At 33.9% G+C, this 22890-nt stretch overlaps 1 protein-coding gene across 8 annotated transcripts in view; it reads right to left on the bottom strand.

Annotated features, from left to right (window-relative positions):
• Mipol1 (mirror-image polydactyly 1) overlaps positions 1-22890 on the bottom strand; it is a 343144-nt gene that overhangs the window by 189448 nt on the left and 130806 nt on the right. For all 8 annotated transcript variants that reach the window (XM_076850214.2, XM_076850223.2, XM_076850217.2 and 5 more), the window contains one exon: positions 17433-17562. In XM_076850214.2, the coding sequence (XP_076706329.2) occupies positions 17433-17562 (130 nt within the window). The remainder of the gene's footprint in view (positions 1-17432; positions 17563-22890) is intronic.

Below are 22890 nucleotides of genomic sequence, written 5' to 3'. Positions count from 1 at the left end.
AAGTTATATTTCAGGAAGAAAGTAACAATATAAACAGGTTACATAATTTGTACCTACCAGATAATCAATACAATAAAAACTATGGAATTTCTACATAATACTTGTAAGTTATCTTTAGACATTGTAATGTGAAAAAATATTCTTTAATGAGAGGCAGATGAAGAGTTCAAATGTTTAAAATTAACACCTCAAAAGGAAAGAGTAATATTTTAATATTAGTATTTATTCTAATATTAAAATCACCTAATAATTTTCTAAATCGAAGTCAAATTTTCTCTGAGAACTATACTAGATCCCAGGCACATGAATTTGGCATTCAGACTCTGAATAATTTGTGTAAATTACTCTGAAAGTACATAATATATAATGACTTATCATCTGCTGATAATTGAACCGGAACTATTTTTGATGAAAGTCTACCATGCTAGATCGGATTGAGCATGATTGAGAAAAGTCAACCACTTAGCATTTGGATCTCTATCTTATTATTATTTTGTCTAATTGATAAGTGTACTGATACATGGCCATCAATAGAAAAATAGAACTTTACCAAAAAAATTAAAGAAGGTTAATTGGTGACTTGAAAATTTGCATAGACATACATAACTTATATTTCTCTATTTGTGTTTTGTAAGTCTCAAGGAGTATCTGTCAGAGATATCAAAAATTGATTATATTATAATTTAATCTATTAGATCACATGGAGTAGGGATCAGTGAACATTCTATAAAGGGCCAGATAATAAATAATGTAGGTTTGTCTATGTTTACTGTCATAGCTACTAAACTTTGTAGTGTAAAACCAACTATAAATAACATATATGTGAATGAGTGTGGTTTGGTTTTAATAAAATTTTATTTACAAAATCAGGAGGTGGGATGCATTTGTATCATAGGTTCTTAGTTCGCCCAACCTTGATAGATTACTGTAAAATAAGACCAGATCTTTGATATTAGTACAGTAAGTGCTGATTTAGTATACTTGGCATAATTTTCTAAGCTGGTTCATTCAACATCTAGTTAAAGATTAAGAATTAACAAAAGTAATTTTCAGAAAATTAAATCCAGGCCTACAATAACTATACCACTTACTATATTACTTAAAACAACACAAATGTTAGACAACCTACCTACCTTTTGATAAAAGAGAAAATTTGGAACAGCTATATAAGCCTTCAATTTTCCGTAAAAGATAACTCTGGGGAACCAGGGTTTACTGGTACATGTATAGCATATAACAATTTATTGGTTTAGTAAAGACTTAAAATTAATAGACGGTGTTACACAAAATATAGCTGATCAACTATAAATTACATTTCATTAATACGAGCTTTACAATTAGACAAAATAATCTCAACCTTTTGTAAACTCTAAATTATGCCTACTACAGTCTAACTTGACAGTCATGATATCTGGTAAGAATTTGCTGAAGTAAATGTCCATGGGCTCAAGTTTCAATTGATTTCCTATATCATGCAAATTCTAATTGACAACCTTGTACTCTAAGTAAAAAGAAACCATCCATGAAATGTCACATTTCTTGATTTATTCCTAAATCAGTCAATATCATTTTTTCCCTTTCTGAAGCTACAGTCATTCACTGTTTTCAATGTGAAAAGCATAATATTGACTTCAAGCGATAAAGAACTAGTGATCAGCTAACCAGAAAATTTTGAGTTGTGTGCTTCTATTCTCTTTTTTTTTTTACAGCACTACATGTGATATATTTAAGAAAAACTAACAATAACAAAGAGACTAAAAAAGATATCAACTCAAAAGTTTGAGTGTATGTATGAAAACATATGTATATTAGTAGTATACATAAATCATTTTAACTTGAATCCTTTTAACTTTTTTCCTACTTTTGGATGAAAACCAAAAAAGTAAAGGAAGAAAAAAAAAAACACTGGTAATTGAAGAGGTAAAGGAAAGTAGAAAGATGTCAAAATAAGACTAGGTTGACACTACAATACAGAGATAAAAAGAAAGTCAGAAGTGGCAAAGGAGATCAGACAAAAGATGGAGGAAACTTGAAGATTATAGAAAGCAGGAAATAGGGCATTAAAAAAAGGTAAAAAATAAATCATACAATTTCATCCTATATTCAATGCCTCTAAATATGTTTCACAGTTAAGCAAAGTCTGGTTATGAATTTGATGCATATTTTTAAAAGTTTAGTCTAAAATGCACTCTTGAAGGTTCAGAATCAAAGATAGCTGAGGAGAAAGAAACCTTTATACTAACATCTGACACAAGGCTGACATATTATTCTGTTTTTGTTGTTGTTTTTGTATAGTCTGTATGCTGAAGCCCACCAATCTGCACCCCCAGACTATAATACAGTAGAAGCCCTTCTTATAAACTTTCTAGAAACCAATGATTCTGTTTATCAGTTAGTACTGTTTTAAGTATCAGTGTAACTATTTAGATGATATTCCTAACTAAATTGGTACCATAATAATGTGTCCCCAGTAACTAGAACTATACCTGACATAGTGTATGTTACATAAATATTTCTTAATTGGATTAATTAATTTAAAGAAAAGGCTTAGGTTTGTTTTCCTTTTTCCCATTCCCATTCCTCTGTAACACTAATGCTACACAGAGAAATGAAAAAGGCTCTGCCTAAAGGAATGCTAATTTCAATATACTGTAATAAAAAGTATAACAAATAAATGTACAAATTAAAATATATACAATGGAAGAAAAAATGAGGAAAGGACAGGCTCTATTTAGATATATTTTGGCTAAAGAGAATAAACAAAATTAAGAGATCAATTTAATAGGGATTCTGAGAAGTTTTGGCTTGGATATGTAGGCAGATGGTTGTGTCACTGATCAGGATAAGGGATTAAAGAGAAGGATCAGGTTTTAAGAATGAATTAATAAGTTTCATTTTGGATATGCTAAGTTTGAGTTGCCTGGATAAATCTGAGGTAGATAATTCCAATAATGTGGCTTGATTGACTTTGAGTCGTTGGCCAAGTAGCTTAAAGTTTTTTTGTCTATAAAACAAGAATATCATCTACCTCAAAAGAGTTATGATGCTTTATGAAAAATAGACTTGTTATATTTGGGGAGTGAATTTGATTTTGTAAGAAGAAAAAAATAAAATCCATTCAGAAACAAATTTCATGAACAAAATGGGTGTTCAATCTAACAAAATCTATGGACATACCTATACTATAACAATACTATTTAGCAGTTGATAAACAACATAATAGTACTCTTCTAAAAAAGAGATCTAAAGTTTAATTTTTTTTACTTAGACATAATATTTGTACATATTGATGGGTGGTGTATAGTATAACAATTTTATACATACACATAAAAGGTAATGATCAAATCAGAGCAATAAACCCCATTTCCTCTAATGTTGATAATTTCCATGTGTCTTAGATTTCAATAGGTACACAACTGAAAAGTTTTATAAAGCATTCACTTTGAAAGGTATGTGTAAAACCGTCTGATTTCAGAAAGGACCTCTGCAATTATGAACAAACTGATTCTAAGATATATATGGAAAGGCAAAGGTACTAGAATAGCCCAAAGAATTCTGTAATAAAAGAACAACATTTAAGGACATCTGATTCCAAAATCTAATACAAAGATTCAATAATCAAGACTGCATAATATTGATAAAGGGATAGACATAGACATATAACAATGGAACTGAATATCATGTCCACAAAACAACCACAAAAGGCCAACTTACTTTTGACAAAGGTCTAAGAATTTAATGGAGAAATGACAGCCTTTTCAACAAATGGTAGCAGAATAAATGAATTTCCATAAATAATAGGGAGGAAAAAAAGGAACTGGATATGTATTTTACACCTTCCAAACGTACTTCACACGTTCCATAAAAATTATCCATAAATGAATCATTGTCCTACATGTAAAACACAAAAAACTTCTAGAAGCAACGATACAGGAGAAAATCTGTGTGACTTTCCATTTGGCAATGAGTTTTACAGGCAATATCAAAAACAGAATCCATGAATGAAAGTAAAAACCAAATAATAAGACAGGTCTTATTAAAATTTGAAAGTTGTGTTTTACCAAAAATACTGTTCAGAGATTAAAAAGCTAAATTGTGAACTGGAAGAAAATATTTGCAAACCACATATCTGTTAAAGGACTTATATACAGTATATAAATAACTGTTTAAATGATGAGAAAAAACACAATTTAAAAATTGGGGGCTGGGGTTGTGGCTCAGTGGTAAAGTGCTTGCCTTGCACGTGTGAGGCCCTGGGTTTGATCCTCAGCACTACATAAAAAAATAAAAATAAAGATATTGTGTCCATCTACAACTAAAAATAAAATTTTTAATGGAAACAAATATCTCAATAGACATTTAGCCAAAGAAGATATATTAATTTGTTATAAGGGAAATGCAAATTAAAATATTGAGAAACCTATACACACCTATAGACTCTAAGGCTAACATTCAAAGCAAGAAACAAAACAAAAACAACAATTCCAAATCCTGGCAAGGATGTAGGGCAATAGGAACTCTGATTCATTGCTGGTGGGAATGAAAAATGGTTTATTTTTCTCTGCAAAAGAATTCAATAATTTCTTACAATTTTAACATATATTTAAAATATGACCTTGCAATTGTGCTACTAGGTTTACTCAACTGATCTGAAAATGTTACATCCATACAGAAACCTATATGCAAATGCTTAGAGCAATTTTATTCAAAATTACCCAAACTTGAGGCAACCAGGATATCATTTACATAGGTGAACAGATAAGTCAATTGTGATACACCCACACAATGGAATATTATACAACAACAACAACAAAAAGAACATATTATTAATTCACAGGTCAACACTTTGCTGAGGGAAATAAGCCAGACTAAAAAGGTTATACATATTTTATAATTTCAATCATATGGCATTCTAGAAAAGGAAAAACTATTGGGGCAGGTAACAGGTAAGGAGGGAGGTTGGGGAGGGAGGCAGTGGTAATCACAGATTTGAATAGAGAAAGCATTGAGGATATTTAAGTGGGAGAATTACTCTGCATCCTTGACACCATGCATCTATCAAAACTCACAAAACTTTACAGAGCACAGAGTAAACCTTAATATATGTATATAAAAAGAATCAATCAGAAGGACAAAGAATCCTAACATAGCACACAGACTATGATAAAAAAAAAAAGCCTAAGAACATTACAAACAAATGGCATAATCTTACTTAAAGAAGTGGGGGTTGGGGGTGGGGTTGTGGCTCAGCGGTAGAATGCTCGCCTAGCATGTTAGAGGTCCTAGGTTTGATCCTCAGCACCACATAAAAATAAATAAATAAAATCAAGGTATTGTGTCCAACTACAATTAAAATAAATAAAGTTAAAAAAAATAAGTCAGGGTTGAGGAAGAAGGCAACCTAAGTCAATAAACTATTAGACTAAAGAAACTGAAAGTAGTACAGTCTCATTAGTAAAGCTGTCTTTCATGGGGATAGGGGTTTATGATCTAGAAAGAAGTATAATATATGCTGGAGTTGAATAAATAAATTGGATAATGTTTGGTGGGAGCCAAGTTTCTCACTGTTGAGAGATGGAAACTATAGATGAACAAGAGGAGAAGGCTAGAATGAACTGTGTCATACTGGATTAGAATTAAGGATGCATCAGTATGAATTTATGTTTAGCTTAATATAGATACAGACAGGTTCACAAATAGAGATATTTATGTGTAAACCAGCATATACAGATACTTTTCCTACTTTGCTGACAGGGACTAAAAAGTAGTCATACTCCAACAACTATGGACACACCTGGCATCTAGATCTTGGTTTCCGATGTTTTCCAATAAATATAACTAGAGCTAAGTGGAGAAATGGCTGATTCTAGGAGTGGGGCCCTATATGTTTCTAAAAAAAGGTGACCCTACAACATCTTACAAATGCTAGAAAGTAACCAATCAGGTATTATTACCCTATGTGCACATATGATTATACAACCCATGTAACTTTATATCTACTGTCATGTATAACTAATTAGAGCAAATAAAAATATAAAATAAATTTTAAAAAGAAAGTGTTCAAAAATTAAAAGAATGGGGACATATGAAAGGGATATAGGAGCTAATCTGAATAGCTTCCAATGGTCAAAGATAGAACAACCCAAATAAGAGAATCAATAATATAGTATTAGATTATAATCCAAAATATTAAATGACCATCCATGAGTCCATACTGATATAAGTGGGTGAATAAATAGGGAGACAATTCCTTTATTGAAGAATTATAAATAATTTATGTAGATTTCTCTCCTGAAGGAGGTTATGCTAATAAGCTTTCTACTACTAAAACAAATACTTGAGATAATCAATTTATAAAGAGATTAAGTTTATTTTAGTGGTATGAATTTTGGAGGTATGAATCCATGATCAGTTGGCCCTATTACTTTGGGCTTATGGTAAGAAAGCATATCTTGGGGAAAGTGTGGTGTGGAGAAAAATTGTTCACCTCATGGCAGGGAATAACTGAGAGAAAGAGGAAGGGGCCAGAGTTCCACTATCCTCCTTAAGGTCACAATCCTCAAAGACATGAAGACCTTCCACTAGGCTTCACTTATTGGAGGTTTTACCACTTTCCAACAGTGTCAATGTGTAGAACAGCCATTAAAACCTGAGTTTTGGGGGGACATTCTAGATCCAAACTATGCAGAAGTAAAACTCAACAACCTCTTGTCCTCATTCTTGAGTATGGGCTATACTTAACATTATGCTTCCAAAAAGTAGAGTATGAAAATGGGAAAGGAAGTAACTTTACAGTAAAGAAACCTGGCACAGCCTGCCTTGGGCCAAGTGGTCAAAGTTTATATTTTTGGTAGTAAGTCATGTTAATAGACTATAACCTTGAAATGATATAATGAGAATGGCATTCACTTCTGTGATCTTCATCCTCAAAACTAAACTCAGTCTAACCATGAGAAAAACTTTAGAAAAGCTTAAATTGAGAGAGATTTTGAAAAATACATGACTAAACTATCAAGGCCATCAAAAACAAGAAAAATGTAAGAAAATATCACACAACAGGGAAGGCTAAGGAAATATAACAATTAAATGTAATAAAAACATAAACATAAAACAAACCATAAAAAAGGACTTTAGGAAAAATTAGTGAAATCTAAAAAAAAACTACAGAGTTTAGTTAATGATTATATAGTAATGTTGAATTCTAATGCATGACAAATGTATTATAGTAATATAAGATATTTACCATAAGGAAAACTAAATGAGGTAACTTTTCTATCCTGGTAACTTTTCTGAAAATAAAAAATGATTCTAAAATTAAAAGTTTATTCAAAAATTAGAAGTCCAAGTAAACATGGCATATGTAAGTCTGTACACATATAATCCCAAGAACAGAAAATAAAGGCTGTATTAATGAAGAATCTATATAGAAAAAACAAGTAGCATCAGAATTGGTCATTTTTTACTACAATGGTGAAATAAATAAAGCCCCAAAGTATTCAAGATATACACAAGAACAGAGAGCATGAACTCTCAATGAACACCAAAATTCCTATGTAGAATGCTTAACCTCTAACAAAAGGGGCATACAAATCCAGGAAGTTCTTTTAGATTTCCATCCACACCCCAACTGCCCAAGGATAAAACAGAACTGTAGCAAGAGAACAATACCTAGTTCAGAAACTGCAAACTTGGAGGATTTATCAAGGAAAATTCAACTGTTCCATATCAGAACAAAAAAAAATTCTTGATACTGCTTATTTGAAGCATAAACAAGATACAATAATGTTTCATTTACATATATACCTCAAATACAACACAAAACATACCAAGCAAAAGAGACAAGATCACATTAAAAAATAAAAATAAAAATAAAGGTGCTGAATGAATTTCTGTACTCTCCAAAACTCATACTGAATTTGAATTGGCACTAATATAGTTTAAGAGGTAGGTCTTTGTGGAAGTGATTAGGCCACCAGGGCTCCATGCTCATTACATACAATCAAAAAATTCAATTCTACAATGGGGAGCTCAGCTTCCTTTTGTCTCTGCTTGTCCTTCTACCTACCACCCTGAAATGGCTCATCGAAGAGGCCCTTGACAGATGCTCCCATTGATTTTGGACTTACTTGCCTCCAGAATTCAAAGACAAAAAATTTCTGTTCATTATAAATTACTCATTTTTAGTTATTCTATTATAGCAACATAGACTAACACATAAGGAAATGAAGAAATTTTCTTACTAGTGGTTTGCATTTCATAGGAATACAAAAAGGCCAAGAATTCCATAAAGTTCACAGAGAAGATGTTAAAATAACAGAGTGAAATGCAAAGGAAAAAAATATTTGAGGGCTGGGGATGTGGCTCAAGTGGTAATGTGCTCACTTGGAATGCGCGGGGCGCTGGGTTCGATCCTCAGCACCACATAAAATAAAATAAAGATGTTCTGTCCACCGAAAACTAAAAAAATAAATAGTAAAAAAATTCTCTCTCTCTCAAAAAAAAAAAAAAAATTGAAAATGAAATTCAGTAACCCAGGGGTTCCCCGCAATAAAGAACCCAGGTATAAAAATGCCATATATAGGCTGGGGTTGTGGCTCAGAAGTAGAGCACTTGCCCTGCACATGCGAGGCCCTGGGTTCGATTCCCAGCACCACATAAAATAAATAAATAAAATAGAGGTATTGCGTCCAACTACAACTAAAAAATAAATATATATTTTTAAATGCCATCTTTGATCAACGTTTCAGTAATGATTATTCAATCCTCTTAAATATAAAATTACAATTAAACAACAAGGGACCCTTTAACTGTAAAACTAAATACAACTTTTACAAACATTTTAAAAAAATATTAATAAAGAGAAAAAGGGGGAGAGTTTAAAAATGCAATTCTTTATTTCATATCTGAGAGTTAAATAATACTATTTAAATTTGACATATTGCACACAAAATTTTTGATGTCTTAATATTTTAATATTTCTCAGTCTCCTTTCCAAAAACTAGAATTTTTTAAAGGAATTAATGTTTCTTATTGAGAGAACACATTCTATAATTCAGTTTTCTTCAGGTTCTCTTTGACTATTATTCTTATATTCAATTCTTATATTCAAGTACACAGCCCTTGAAATGAGCCAGGTACTTTTAGATATTTACTAAGTCATATAGTCCTCAGAAGAACTTGTGTAAGTTGGGCCTTATTTTATTCATTTAGATTAAAAAAACAAGAAGAACTGAGTCCCATTGACTCTGAGTAATTTGTATACAGCTAGGAAGCAGCAAAGTCAAAATGCAAAGACAGATTATGGGTCCAGAATCTATCCTCTTAACCTGTACACTACACTGGCTCTCAAATAAAACAGCATGTAGTGAATGAAATCAACATACCAAAAGAAACCTGCGTTCCCATGCTTATTGCTGAATTTTTCACAATAGCGAAAATATGGAATTAACCAAAGTGTCCATGAGCAGATGAATGGATAATGTGGTCTTTTTATGAAATGGTATATCATCCAGTTTGTATTAGTCAGCTACCTTTTACCATGACCAAATATCTGTGACTCAACTTATAAAGGGTGATTTTGGCTCAAGGTTTCAGTTTATGGCCACTTGACCCTAATGTCTTTGGGTCTGTAGACAATACTTCATGTTGGGGAGGAAGAGATGGAGGAATCTGTTCACCTTTCGGTGGCTGGGAGCAAAGAGAGAAGAAGGGGCTGGGTCCCAATATCCCTTTCAAGGGTACCTCCATAGTGACCTAACTTACTACATAAGGCCCACATTAAAAGTTCCACCATCTTCTAATAGTACCACAGGTTAGCCTTTAGCATGTGGGTCTTTGGGAGACATTCAAGATGCAAACTCTAGCAGAGAAAGAGATATGGAAAAGAAGGAAGAAAGGGAGGGATAGAGGGAAGGGAAAGAAAAGGAGAAGTGGGAAAAGGAAAAGAAAGTTGAGGAGGAAAGGAAGAAAGAAAAAAGAAAGGCAAAATGGATGGAACTGGAGAACATTAAGTTAAGTGAAATAAGTCAGGTACTAAAAGACACACACTACATATTCTTACTCAAATATGAAAGCTAAAATGTTGATCTCAAAGAAGGAGTGGAATACTGATTATGTAATGGGAATGCTGGATAGAGGGAGTTTGGATAATAGTAACAAAATACTGTTAGAAAGAAGAAAATAATTATAGTATTCTACAGCATAGTAGGGTGATTATAGTTCACCATAATATATTATATACTCTGTGAAGAACTAGAAGAGAGGAGTTTGAAAGCTCCAAACGAAAAGAAATGATAAGGAGGTGGAAATGCTAATTATCTTGATTTGATTGGTACATGCTGTATATGTGTTGAAATATCATATTGTATTCCATAAATATGTGTAATTATTATGTGCCAATTAAAAAGTAAAATTTAAAAATTTTAAAAGATGGTTATTTGGGAGCAGAAAGTGTGAAATTTAAGTAACTTTTGTTTGCATTTTTCAATGAATTTAATGTTTATGAAGAGTCTCTATCAATCTTTAAAAAAATGAAGTCATTAATCAAAAATAAAGCAAAAAAAAATTACTAACCACAACCTGTGAACATTTTCATTGTTAATTTTTCTCTCCCTAATGTGCCATGTTTTTTCTTTTTTAATTTGTATTGTTGGTTATTCAAAACATTACATAGTTCTTGACATATCATATTTCACACTTTGATTCACGTGGGTTATGAACTCCCATTTTTACCCCGTATACAGATTGCACAATCACATCACTTACACATCCATTGATTTACATATTGCCATACTAGTGTCTATTGTATTCTGCTGCCTTGCCTATCCTCTACTATCCCCCTCCCCTCCTCCCCTCCCCGCTTCTCTCTCTACCCCCTCTACTGTAATTCATTTCTCCCCCTTGTATTTTTTTCCCTTTCCCCTCACTTCCTCTTGTATGTAATTTTGTATACCCCTGAGGGTCTCCTTCCATTTCCATGAAATGTCCCTTCTCTCTCCCTTTCCTTCCCACCTCTCATCCCTGTTTAATGTTAATCTTCTTCTCATGCTCTTCCTCCCTACTCTGTTCTTAGTTACTCTCCTTATATCAAAGAAGACATTTGGCATTTGTTTTTAAGGGATTGGCTAGCTTCACTTAGCATAATCTGCTCTAATGCCATCCATTTCCCTGCAAATTCTATGATTTTGTCATTTTTTAATGCAGAGTAATACTCCATTGTGTATAAATGCCACATTTTTTTTATCCATTCGTCTATTGAAGGGTATCTAGGTTGGTTCCACCGTCTTGCTATTGTGAATTGTGCTGCTATCAACATGGAACATGGATGTAGCAGTGTCCCTGTAGTATGCTCTTTTTAGGTCTTAAGGGAATAGTCCGAGAAGGGCAATAGCTGAGTCAAATGGTGGTTCCATTCCCAGCTTTCCAAGAAATCTCCATACTGCTTTCCAAATTGGCCGCACCAATTTGCAGTCCCACCAGCAAAGTACAAGTGTACCCTTTTCCCCACATCCTCGCCAGCACTTGTTGTTGTTTGACTTCATAATGGCTGTCAATCTTACTGGAGTGAGATGGTATCTTAGAGTGGTTTTGATTTGCATTTCGCTGACTGCTAGAGATGGTGAGCATTTTTTCACGTACTTGTTGATTGATTGTATGTCCTCCTCTGAGAAGTGTCTGTTCAGGTCCTTGGCCCATTTGTTGACTGGGTTATTTGTTATCTTATTGCCTAATTTTTTGAGTTCTTTGTATACTCTGGATATTAGGGCTCTGTCTGAAGTGTGAGGAGTAAAGATTTGTTCCCAGGATATAGGCTCCCTATTTACGTCTCTTATTGTTTCTTTTGCTGAGAAAAAACTTTTTAGTTTGAGTAAGTCCCATTTGTTGATTCTAGGTATTAACTCTTGTGCTATGGGTGTCCTATTGAGGAATTTGGAGCCCAACTCCACAGTATGTAGATCGTAGCCAACTTTTTCTTCTATCAGATGCCATGTCTCTGATTTGATATCAAGCTCCTTGATCCATTTTGAGTTAATTTTTGTGCATGGCGAGAGAAAGAGATTCAGTTTCATTTTGTTGCATATGGATTTCCAGTTTTCCAAGCACCATTTGTTGAAGATGCTATCCTTCCTCCATTGCATGCTTTTAGCCCCTTTATCAAATATAAGATAGTTGAAGTTTTGTGGATTGGTTTCTGTGTCCTCTATTCTGTACCACTGGTCGACCCGCCTGTTTTGGTACCAGTACTATGCTGGTTTTGTTACTATTGCTCTGTAGTATATTTTGAAGTCTGGTATAGCTATACCGCCTGATTCATACTTCCTGCTTAGCATTGTTTTTGCTATTCTGGGTCTTTTATTTTTCCATATGAATTTCATGATTGCTTTCTCTATTTCTACAAGAAATGCCATTGGGATTTTGATTGGCATTGCATTAAACCTATAGAGAACTTTTGGTAATATCGCCATTTTGATGATGTTAGTTCTGCCTATCCATGAACAGGGTATATTTTTCCATCTTCTAAGATCTTCTTCTATTTCTCTCTTTAGGGTTCTGTAGTTTTCATTGTATAAGTCTTTCACCTCTTTTGTTAGGTTGATTCCCAAGTATTTTATTTTTTTGAGGATATTGTGAATGGAGTGGTTGTCCTCATTTCCATTTCAGAGGATTTGTCACTGATATACCAGAATGCCTTTGATTTATGCGAGTTGATTTTATATCCTGCCACTTTGCTGAATTCATTTATTAGCTCTAATAGTTTCTTTGTAGACCCTTTTGGGTCTGCTAGGTATAGAATCATGTCATCTGCAAACAGTGATAATTTGAGTTGCTCTTTTCCTATTTTTATGCCTTTAATTTCTATCGTCTGTCTAATTGCTCTGGCCAGTGTTTCAAGAACTATGTTGAACAGAAGTGGTGAGAGAGGGCATCCCTGTCTTGTTCCAGATTTTAGAGGGAATGCCTTCAATTTTTCTCAGTTCAGAATGATGCTAGCCTGAGGCTTAGCATAGATTGCTTTTACAATATTGAGGTATGTTCCTGTTATCCCTAGTTTTTCTAGAGTTTTGAACATAAAGGGATGCTGTACTTTGTCTAATGCTTTTTCTGCATCTATGGAGATGATCATATGGTTCTTATTTTTAAGCCTATTGATGTAGTGAATAACATTTATTGATTTCCATATATTGAACCAGCCTTGCATCCCAGGGATGAATCCTACCTGATCATGGTGGACAATTTTTTTATATGTTTTTGTATCTGATTCGCCAGAATTTTATTGAGGATTTTTGCATCTAGGTTCATTACAGATATTGGTCTGTAGTTTTCTTTCTTTGAAGTGTCTTTGTCTGGTTTAGAAATCAGGGTGATGTTGGCCTCGTAGAATGAATTTGGAAGTTCTCCCTCTTTTTCTATTTCCTGAAATAGCTTGAAAAGTATTGGTATTTGTTTCTCTTTAAAGGTTTTGTAAAACTCTGCTGTATACCCATCCGCTCCTGGGCTTTTCTTACTTGGTAGTCTTTTGATGGTTTCTTCTATTTCCTCAATTGATATTGGTCTGTTTAGGTTGTCTATATCCTCCTGACTCAATCTGGGCAGATCATATGACTTAAGAAATTTATCGATACCTTCACTATCTTCTATTTTATTGGAGTATAAGGATTCAAAATAATTTCTGATTATCTTCTGTATTTCTGAAGTGTCTGTTGTGATATTGCCTTTTTCATCCCATATGCTAGTAATTTGAGTTCTCTCTCTTCTTCTCTTCGTTAGCGTGGCTAAGGGTCTGTCGATTTTATTTATTTTGTCAAAGAACCAACTTTTAGTTTTGTCAATTTTTTCAATTGTGTCTTTTGTTTCGATTTCATTAATTTCAGCTCTGATTTTAATTATTACTTCCCTTCTACTTCTTTTGCTGTTGCTTTGCTCTTCTTTTTCTAGGATTTTGAGATGAAGTATTAGATCATTAATTTGTTGGTTTTTTCTTTTCTTAAGGAATGAATTCCAAGCAATGAATTTTCCTCTTAGAACTGCTTTCAATGTGTCCCATAGATTCCGATATGTTGTGTCTGTGTTTTCATTTATCTCTAAGAATTTTTTAATTTCCTCCTTGATGTCTTCTATAACCCATTGATCATTCAGTAACCTATTGTTTATTCTCCAAGTGATGCATGATTTTTCCTTACTTCTTTTATCGTTGATTTTCAGTTTCATTCCATTATGATCAGATAAGATGCATGGTATTATCTCTACTCCTTTATATTGTCTAAGAGTTGTCCTGTGACATAATATATGATCTATTTTTGAGAAGGATCCATGTGCTGCTGAGAAAAAAGTGTAACTGCTTGATATTGGGTGGTATATTCTATATATGTCAATTAAGTCTACGTTATTAATTGTGTTATTGAGTTCTATAGTTTCCTTATTCAATTTTTGTTTGGAAGATCTGTCCAGTGGTGAGAGAGGTGTGTTGAAGTCTCCCATGATTATTGTATGGTGGTCTATTAGACTTTTGAACTTGAGAAGAGTTTGTTTGATGAACATAGCTGCACCATTGTTTGGGGCATATATATTTATGATTGTTATGTCTTGTTGGTGTATGGTTCCCCTGAACAGTATGTAGTGTCCCTCTTTATCCCTTTGGATTAACTTTGGCTTGAAATCTATTTTATTTGATAAGAGTATGGACACTCCTGCTTGTTTCCGAAGTCCATATGAGTGATATGATTTTTCCCAATCTTTCACCTTTCAGTCTATGTGTGTCTTTTCCTATCAAATGCGTCTCCTGAAGGCAGCATATTGTTGGGTCTTGTTTTGTGATCCATTCTACTAGCCTGTGTCTCTTAATTGGTGAGTTTAAGCCATTAATATTTAGGGTTATTATTGAGATATGGGTTGTTCTTCCAGCTATATTTGTTTATTTATGTTACTAAACATGGTTTGTTTTCCTCTTTGATTATTTTTCCCCCCTTTACTGTACTACCTCCTGCTGTTGGTTTTCATTGGTATTGTCCACTTCCTCTTCCTGTAATATTTTGCCGAGGATGTTTTGAAGAGATGGTTTTCTAGCTGCAAATTCTTTTAACTTTTGTTTATCATGGAAGGTTTTAATTTCATCTTCCATCCTGAAGCTTAATTTCGCTGGATACACAATTCTTGGTTGGAACCCAATTTCTTTCAGTGTTTGAAATATGTTATTCCAGGATCTTCTACCTTTCAGAGTCTGTGTTGAAAGATCAGCTGTTATCCTGATTGGTTTACCCCTGAATGTAATCTGCTTCCTTTCTATTGTAGCTTTTAAAATTCTCTCCTTATTCTGTATATTGGGCATCTTCAGTATAATGTGTCTAGGTGTGGATCTCTTATGATTTTGCACATTCGGCGTCCCGTGGGCTTCTAGGATTTGGGATTCTGTCTCATTCTTCAAGTCTGAGAAGTTTTCTCCTATTATTTCATTGAACAGATTGCTCATTCCTTTGGTATGGACCTCTATACCTTCCTGTATCCCAATGACTCTTAAGTTTGGTCTCCTTATGTTATCCCATATTTCTTGGATGTTATGCTCATGGTTTCTTAACAGTCTTGCTGAGCTGTCTATGTTCTTTTCAAGTTTAAATACTTTGTCTTCATTGTCTGATGTTCTATCTTCTAAGTGTTCTACTCTGCTGGTAGTATTCTCAATTGAGTTTTTAAGTTGGTTTATTGCTTCCTGCATTTCTAGGATTTCTGTTTGTTTGTTTTTTATAACCTCTATTTCCCTGTATAGTTGATCTTTTGCTTCTTAGATTTGTTTATGTAATTCATTGTCAAAGTGATCTTTCATTGTCTGATTTTGCTGTCTAATGTCTTCCTTCAGACTCCAGATCATCTGAAGCATGTATATCCTGAATTCTTTATCTGACATTCCATCTGCTGCAGCTATTACCTCTTCTAATGTTGAGTTGACCTGCATTGCTTGTGGTCCTTTCTTTCCTTGTCTTTTCATACTGCTCATGTTTCTTTCTGCTTGGTGAAACTGTTGTGTTATTGAATTTTCCCCCTATATATTTATATTGCTCTTGTATAGTTGAAAAGTCTCCCTTGCAGGGGCGGGCGGCGGCTGTGCTCCTCCTCCAATTGGGGTGATCTGTCTACCACGCTGACGGGCCGCTGGGCCTCTTCTGCCGGTCAGTCGCAGGTCTGCCTACCTTGCAGGCGCGGGTAGCGGCTCTGCTCTGCCCCTACTCCAATTGGGGTGATGTGTCTACCACGCCAGCGGGTCGCTGGGCCTGTTCCGGGCGCGGGCGGCGCCTCTGCTCTGCCCCTACTCCAATTGGGGTGACGTGACTACCACACCGTCGGGTCGCTTGGCCTCTTCTGGGCGCGGGCAGTGGCTCTGCTCTGCCCCTACTCCAATTGGGGTGATGTGTCTACCATGCCGGCAGGCTGCTGGGCCTGTTCTGCCGGTCGGTCGCAGGTCTGCCTACCTTGCGGGCACGGGCGGCGGCTCTGCTCTGCCCCTACTCCAATTGGGGTGACGTGACTACCATGCCGGCGGGTCTCTGGGCCTGTTCTGGGCGCGGCGGCGGCTCTGCTCTGCCCCTGCTCCAATTCCCATGTTTTAATTAGCACTTTACTGATCTCCTGAGACTAGCAATATAATGGACAAAATAAACATGACATAGGTGTATTCCTCGATCATCATTAAATATTAGATTACTGTATTCTATCGAACTTTACAGGTAACATATTTCTAGAAGCACTTTCCTTAGACTAGCATCATTTGTACCATCTGGTAATATCTCAAGTCCCATCCCAGACTGTGTGAATCAGAGTGTGCACTCTAGTACGATCCACCAATATATCAGATTGTACAATAAAATTTGAGAAGTACTTATTTTAGGATATTATTTTTCTAAGTGTCATCCGTTATTTACCTACTTAATTCACCTGAGTTGTAAAAATTATAAACTATCAGGCTCTACCCTATTCCAAGTATCGCTAAAGTTTAAAAGTCACAGCTAAAATAACAAAGGTAAAAAGTAATGGAGTAAAGGAATAGGTATATTAAGCAGAGAGCAGTGAAAGATGCAGCTAAATAAAATAATATTATTAAGAAATAATATTATCAAGAAAGTGATAATAATAAGAGATAATGAGAAAAAAATAAGGAGTCAAATAGGAAAGCAGAGTAAGGACATTGACAAGAGAACTAAGAAGTAGTAAAGTGACTGTATTGAGAGTAATATATACTTCAATTAAACAAAACAAAACAAAACAAACCTCTCACCCTGGCAGGCAAATCTAGCATGAGAAAGGTTTTAGAAAAGATTGTGGGGACATGCAATATTTTAATGTAACAATAATTATCATCAATAAGTTGAATAGGTAATCACCACATAATACACACATTTTATAAATGTTCCTAGTATCACATATGATTTTAAATGTATACATACGCTTTTAGAGATATTTCCAAATGCTTGGCTCGTGTGATTGCTTCATCTCTCTCCTCAATGGCTAATTTCAGCCTAGACATAACAGCTTCATCTCGTTCCCTCTGTGCAAAATACACTTCTTCAACCAGAGCTACCAAAATAGATTACTCACAATCAGTCAGAGAAAACAAAGGAAAAAGGTTACATCTACCAAAAATAAAATGTATAATTCCATCATTATAAGGAACATTTAGTTTATGAAATCAAGTTAGCATCAACTAATCATATGAGAAAATGTTACTTTTAATAGCTATTGCCAAACTGTGATACCATTTCAAACCCAACAAAGAAGCAAACATTAAATGGTCCAAGAATAAATGTTGTGACCTTCTGAAACAAAGAAAATCCACATGTACACTGTATGAATGCATATATATATACATTTCTACAACTGTATTAAGAGCAATTGGGCAATAGTTATTAAAGTTGACCTCACTGTGTAATCTAGAAAATACCCGTGTTTTGGAATATAGTCTGGAGAATTTTTTTGCAAAAGAAAACATGTACAAAAATACTGCAGCATTGTTTATAGTAAGAAAGACACAGAAATAAACCAAATATCTGTCAACATGAGTGGGAATAAATAAATCACTATAAATTCAGAATGGAACACTACCCATTATTTAAAATAAAGTAACTATGGATAGATGGACAACCTCAAAATGAAAATGTTGGCAAATAGCAAGTTGCAAAACAAAACAATTCTACCTACTATTTTTGCATAGAGAGCTAGAAAAAAAATGAGCATTATCCAAATTTAAAGGAGGAGCCATCTCAGTGGGAAGGTACAAAAAAAAGAAAAGAAATAAATCAAGGAAGAACAAAAAGCGGCAGAGTTATACTGGTTTGGCACAACTTTTCTGCACAGAGCAAGAGGTACGACATAGGTGACAAAATAAATAGAGTCTCTTAGATTTGTATAGCTCTATATGGACAGCTTCGATGTTATCTGAAATTGTTATTTCTGAAGCATAATTTCTATTGTTGATATACTTCAGACTTTACATAATTTCAAAAATACCACTGTAATATTACACAAAGAGGGTCTCAAATACTTGGATCACCAAACCAAATTTTATATATATTGTTAAACCACAAAATAAACTTGGAAAAATTGCTTGACATGTTCTTTTATTATATAAAACACTGGATTCATACTCAAGACTTCTTATAGATTAATACACAGTTGATCAAAATAGTTATACTATTTAAATTTTAAGTGGTAAAAATCCTGAGAATAAATCAATTATATCTTTTTCATGGTAGATTATGAAAGAACACAAGTGTAAAATGTAATACATAATGTCAAAGCAAAAGTCAAAACCCACTTTCCAGGGGCTGAGTCTAAAGGAAGAGAAGTATATACATTCATTCATCAAATGTTTATCACACTTCTGTGTCAGTCATCCATTTAGTTTTAAGGGCAATGAATATAGTAGCCATTTAATAAGTCTTTACCACTTCCACATTTTATTTCAGGGAGACAGAAAACAGAAAAAATATATAGAAAGTTAGATACATAAGGAGATAGAACAGGCAGTAGTAAAGGCTTTGGTAAATAAGGCTTCAGGAAAGAACTGAGCGATCTGGTAGATAGGGTACAGAGCAGATTATTTTTGAAAGACTTCTTTAAATAAGTGATATTTCAGCACATTTAAATAAAAAAGTATATGTACATACATACTCACATATTCACATACACATAAGAAGGTGTTCTTCTCCCTTTCTCTCTTTTTGTAAGTAGATAAGAAAGTAGATTAGGAAAGAGAATTAACTATGCAAGGCCTTGGAATTTTTGGCTGAAGCACAAGAAGTGGAAGTGCAGTTCTGGGAAATCATACTGGGCCTCAAAAGCTGCAGTAAAGATTGTAGATATCATCTAAGCATGAAAGTAGTTATTATATGCTTCTGAACAAGGAAATGAAAACATCACATTTATGGCTGAATGAGAATATTCTGACTTCTAGATGAGAAATAATTGGGCAAGGGTGGAAAAACAGAGGCTACAGTGGTTATCTAAATAAGAATTCACTTCAGCAACTCCCAAAAATGATCCTTCCCCTGGAACTTTAAATTACTCGGAAATAAATATACACACCAACGTAGAATTTGGATACTATATATGCTATAAAGGACTTCCAGAATAAGAACAGTCTGATCAGATCTGTGTTTTAGAAGCAAACTTCCAGAGATTAGAATACTGCTTGTACATATAAATGTGGGGGTAGAGGAAAGTAGCAGGTTGGAATGTACATATGCCTTAATCTAATATTTATTATACCAGTCCAGGTGAGAAATAAAGAAATCCTGAACTAAGGCAATGGCAACAGAAATGAAAAAAATAAAAAGAAAATGGGTTCAATTCAAATCAAAAGAGTATGACAATAAATCCTAAGTGTTCAGAAAGTACTGAAATTTAGAGAGGGGGGAAAAATCAAAACAGGTGAACTACTAAGCCACTCTTCAATAATTGTCATAAAATTCCGGGATTAAACAATCTATTCCTCACTACTGCCATAGGGATTCCAAGGCCAAAACAAACAAACAAACAAAAAATTCACCTGATATGCAAGGAACTAGATCTAAAATCCAGCTGTAGTTCTACACAACATGCAGTAAACATATGCTTAACTTTCTCTCCAAATGAACATAACTATAAAATCTTAACAGAGTACATGGCACAGTTATTTGACCAAGAAAGAATATTAGAATTCCAACCACACTGAAATAACCATAATTTTTCTCTAGTATCCCCTAACCTGAACTGAATGTAGTTTCAAACCCACAAGAGAGCACCATGGTACACAAAAATTTCAGGAAAACTCTAGTTTTGGCTGGAGGAAAAGTCCAAAAACTCAGAAAAACTGGGACAATCTGTTGCTTTTTACTTTTGTATTCTCCAATTCTGAATGCTTCAGCCCTTAGGCAATCTCACTGGGAGGCATCAGCAACAGAAAAAGCGCTATATGGGAGCCAAAGTTCTAAAGGAAAAGAACCTAACTTTCCTTTCCATTTAGTGGACTCCGGGGAGAATAACAATTGGTATTTCTCTCTCTTCTACTTCCACTGTGAAGCAATCACAAAGTTAGAGGTTAATGCCAGATGATAAAAAATGTGGAGCCTCAAAAATCCAGAAATTAAAGGAGAGAATGGGGAGAAAGTATCTGAGGAAAGCAACACTATAAGAGCTGCAAAAGAACCTGCCTTACACATGCATGATCCTTATCAGAATATCAAACAACCAGAGAAGTAAAATAGTGAACAGAAGCCCCAGGTTCTAGAGGAAACCCTGGCCAAGAACACAAAGGACAAATTGGAACTGACTTTGGAACTAACTACAGCTCACAGAGGCAAGAGGCCTGAATCTAACACATCAATCCTATACTAAAACATCAACAGGATATAAATAAGACCTAGATAATATTCATAGTGTCTAGGATAGAATAAAAAAGTATTTGAAATACAAAACCAAAACCAAACAACAAACCACACCCCAACAAAACAACAAAAAAACCCAAAAAATCTCAACTTGTATGAGAAAAGACACCAACATGTCATTTTGCTGACATCAAAATGACAAAGAAATTAGAATTATCTGACAAAGACTTTATTCCATTTCTAAAAATGCAATAAATAAGCAGACCATTGTAAATACTCAAAAGGCAATAAATAACTATGAAATAACCATGACATCAATAACATGAAATTAAAGATAAAACACACAAAAATAAAAAAGAACCAAATGGAAAATTTTAGGACTAAAAAAAATCATAAAACAATCAAAATAAAAAACTTATTTAGTGACCTAAATAGCAGAAGGGAGACAGAAAAAGTCAATGAACTTGAAGATAAAGTAATTGAAATGATCTGATCTGAATCACAAAAGAAAAAAAAATTAAAAGACTGAAAATAAATAAGCATAGCCTCAGAAAACTATAGAACAACAAAGGTCATACCATCTCTGAAGGAGAGGAGTGTAGTAGTAAAAATTTTCTAAAAATTAATTTTTTAAACTTAAGAAATAAGTGCTGAACAATTTCCAGGTTTGTCAAAGACATAAGCCTATAGGAGAAAACAGCTAAGTGAATCCCAAACAGGACAAACAATCCACACTCACATGTAAAATAATCATACTGCTAAAAATTAAAGCCAAAGGATAAATGATGAAAGCAGCCAGATGGAAAAAAAAACAAACCATGATTAGCATGATTTATAGGACAACAGTTCCAAAGACTACAGATTTCCCATCAGAAACTATGATAGCAAAATAGAGATATGGCAATGCATTTTAAAGGTATTTAAAGAACCATTCACTTAGAATTGTGTATTTCATAAAAAAGAATACTTCACAAATTGCGGGTGGCAGGGGTGGGGTTACGAGGAATTGAGCCTCAGTTAAGGAAAACTAAAGAAATCAGCAGGTCTGCCCTAAAATAATTGGTAAAGAACATTTTCCACGCAGAAAAGAAATGATACTAAAAGGAAACCCTGAACATGAGGAATGAAGGTAAACAAAAGACATAGTAAATATCTGGGTAAATATAATAAACGAGTCTCAATATAATTGAAATGTTTGCTGGCTGAAAAAAAAAACATTAGCACTCATGGGATTTTCAGTGTATGCAAATGTAATATATAAGAAATGAGCAGAAACAGAGGAAAGTAAAGTCCCTTATTTGGATAAGTTTTCACCCTATCAATTGAAATGGTAAAACAGTAATTTTAAATAAACTGAAATGTTATTTATTCACAAATTATTCATGGAAGTCATGAGTAATGAGAGTTGACTGTATTTAATATTTCCTACAATACTCAAATATATATACAAGGATATACTAATTAAAATCAAATTGAGAAACTGAAAATGGAATACTAAAACAGAGTCAAATATACCCCAAAGAAGACATGAAAGAGAAAACAGAGGGGGAAAAAAGGAAAGCAAATAAAATGATAGCCCTAAATCCAAACATCAGTCAACTAGACAAAGAGAGATTATCAGATGGGATTTTAAAAGGATGATCAATTATGTACATATAAGAAACTCACTTTAAGTACAATGTTATACAAGTAGATTTTTTTAAAAAATGAAGTTAAATCATGTAAAATAAAACTAAAGCTGGCATAACTAAATTAATATCAAAATAAATTTAGAGCAAAGAAAATTACAAGGAATAAAGAGTGGTATTAATGATTGATAAGAGAACCGTTTCATCAAAGATATGACAATTCTAAACGTGAATACCCACATGAAACAAAAATTGACTGATCTGAAAGAGTAAGACAAATCTATTATTACAGTTGAAGACATCAACACACTCTCTAACAGAGTAGAAAGAAGATCTGCAACAAGCCAGGCGCAGTGGCACATGACTGTAATCCCAGGCTCAGTAGGCTGAGACAGGATTGTGAATTCAAAGCC

The sequence above is a fragment of the Callospermophilus lateralis genome, chromosome 3 (assembly GCF_048772815.1).
Source record: "Callospermophilus lateralis isolate mCalLat2 chromosome 3, mCalLat2.hap1, whole genome shotgun sequence".
Classification (NCBI taxonomy): domain Eukaryota; kingdom Metazoa; phylum Chordata; class Mammalia; order Rodentia; family Sciuridae; genus Callospermophilus; species Callospermophilus lateralis.
The sequence above is the reverse complement of the archived record's forward strand: the minus strand, read 5'-3'. Positions and strand labels throughout refer to the sequence as shown.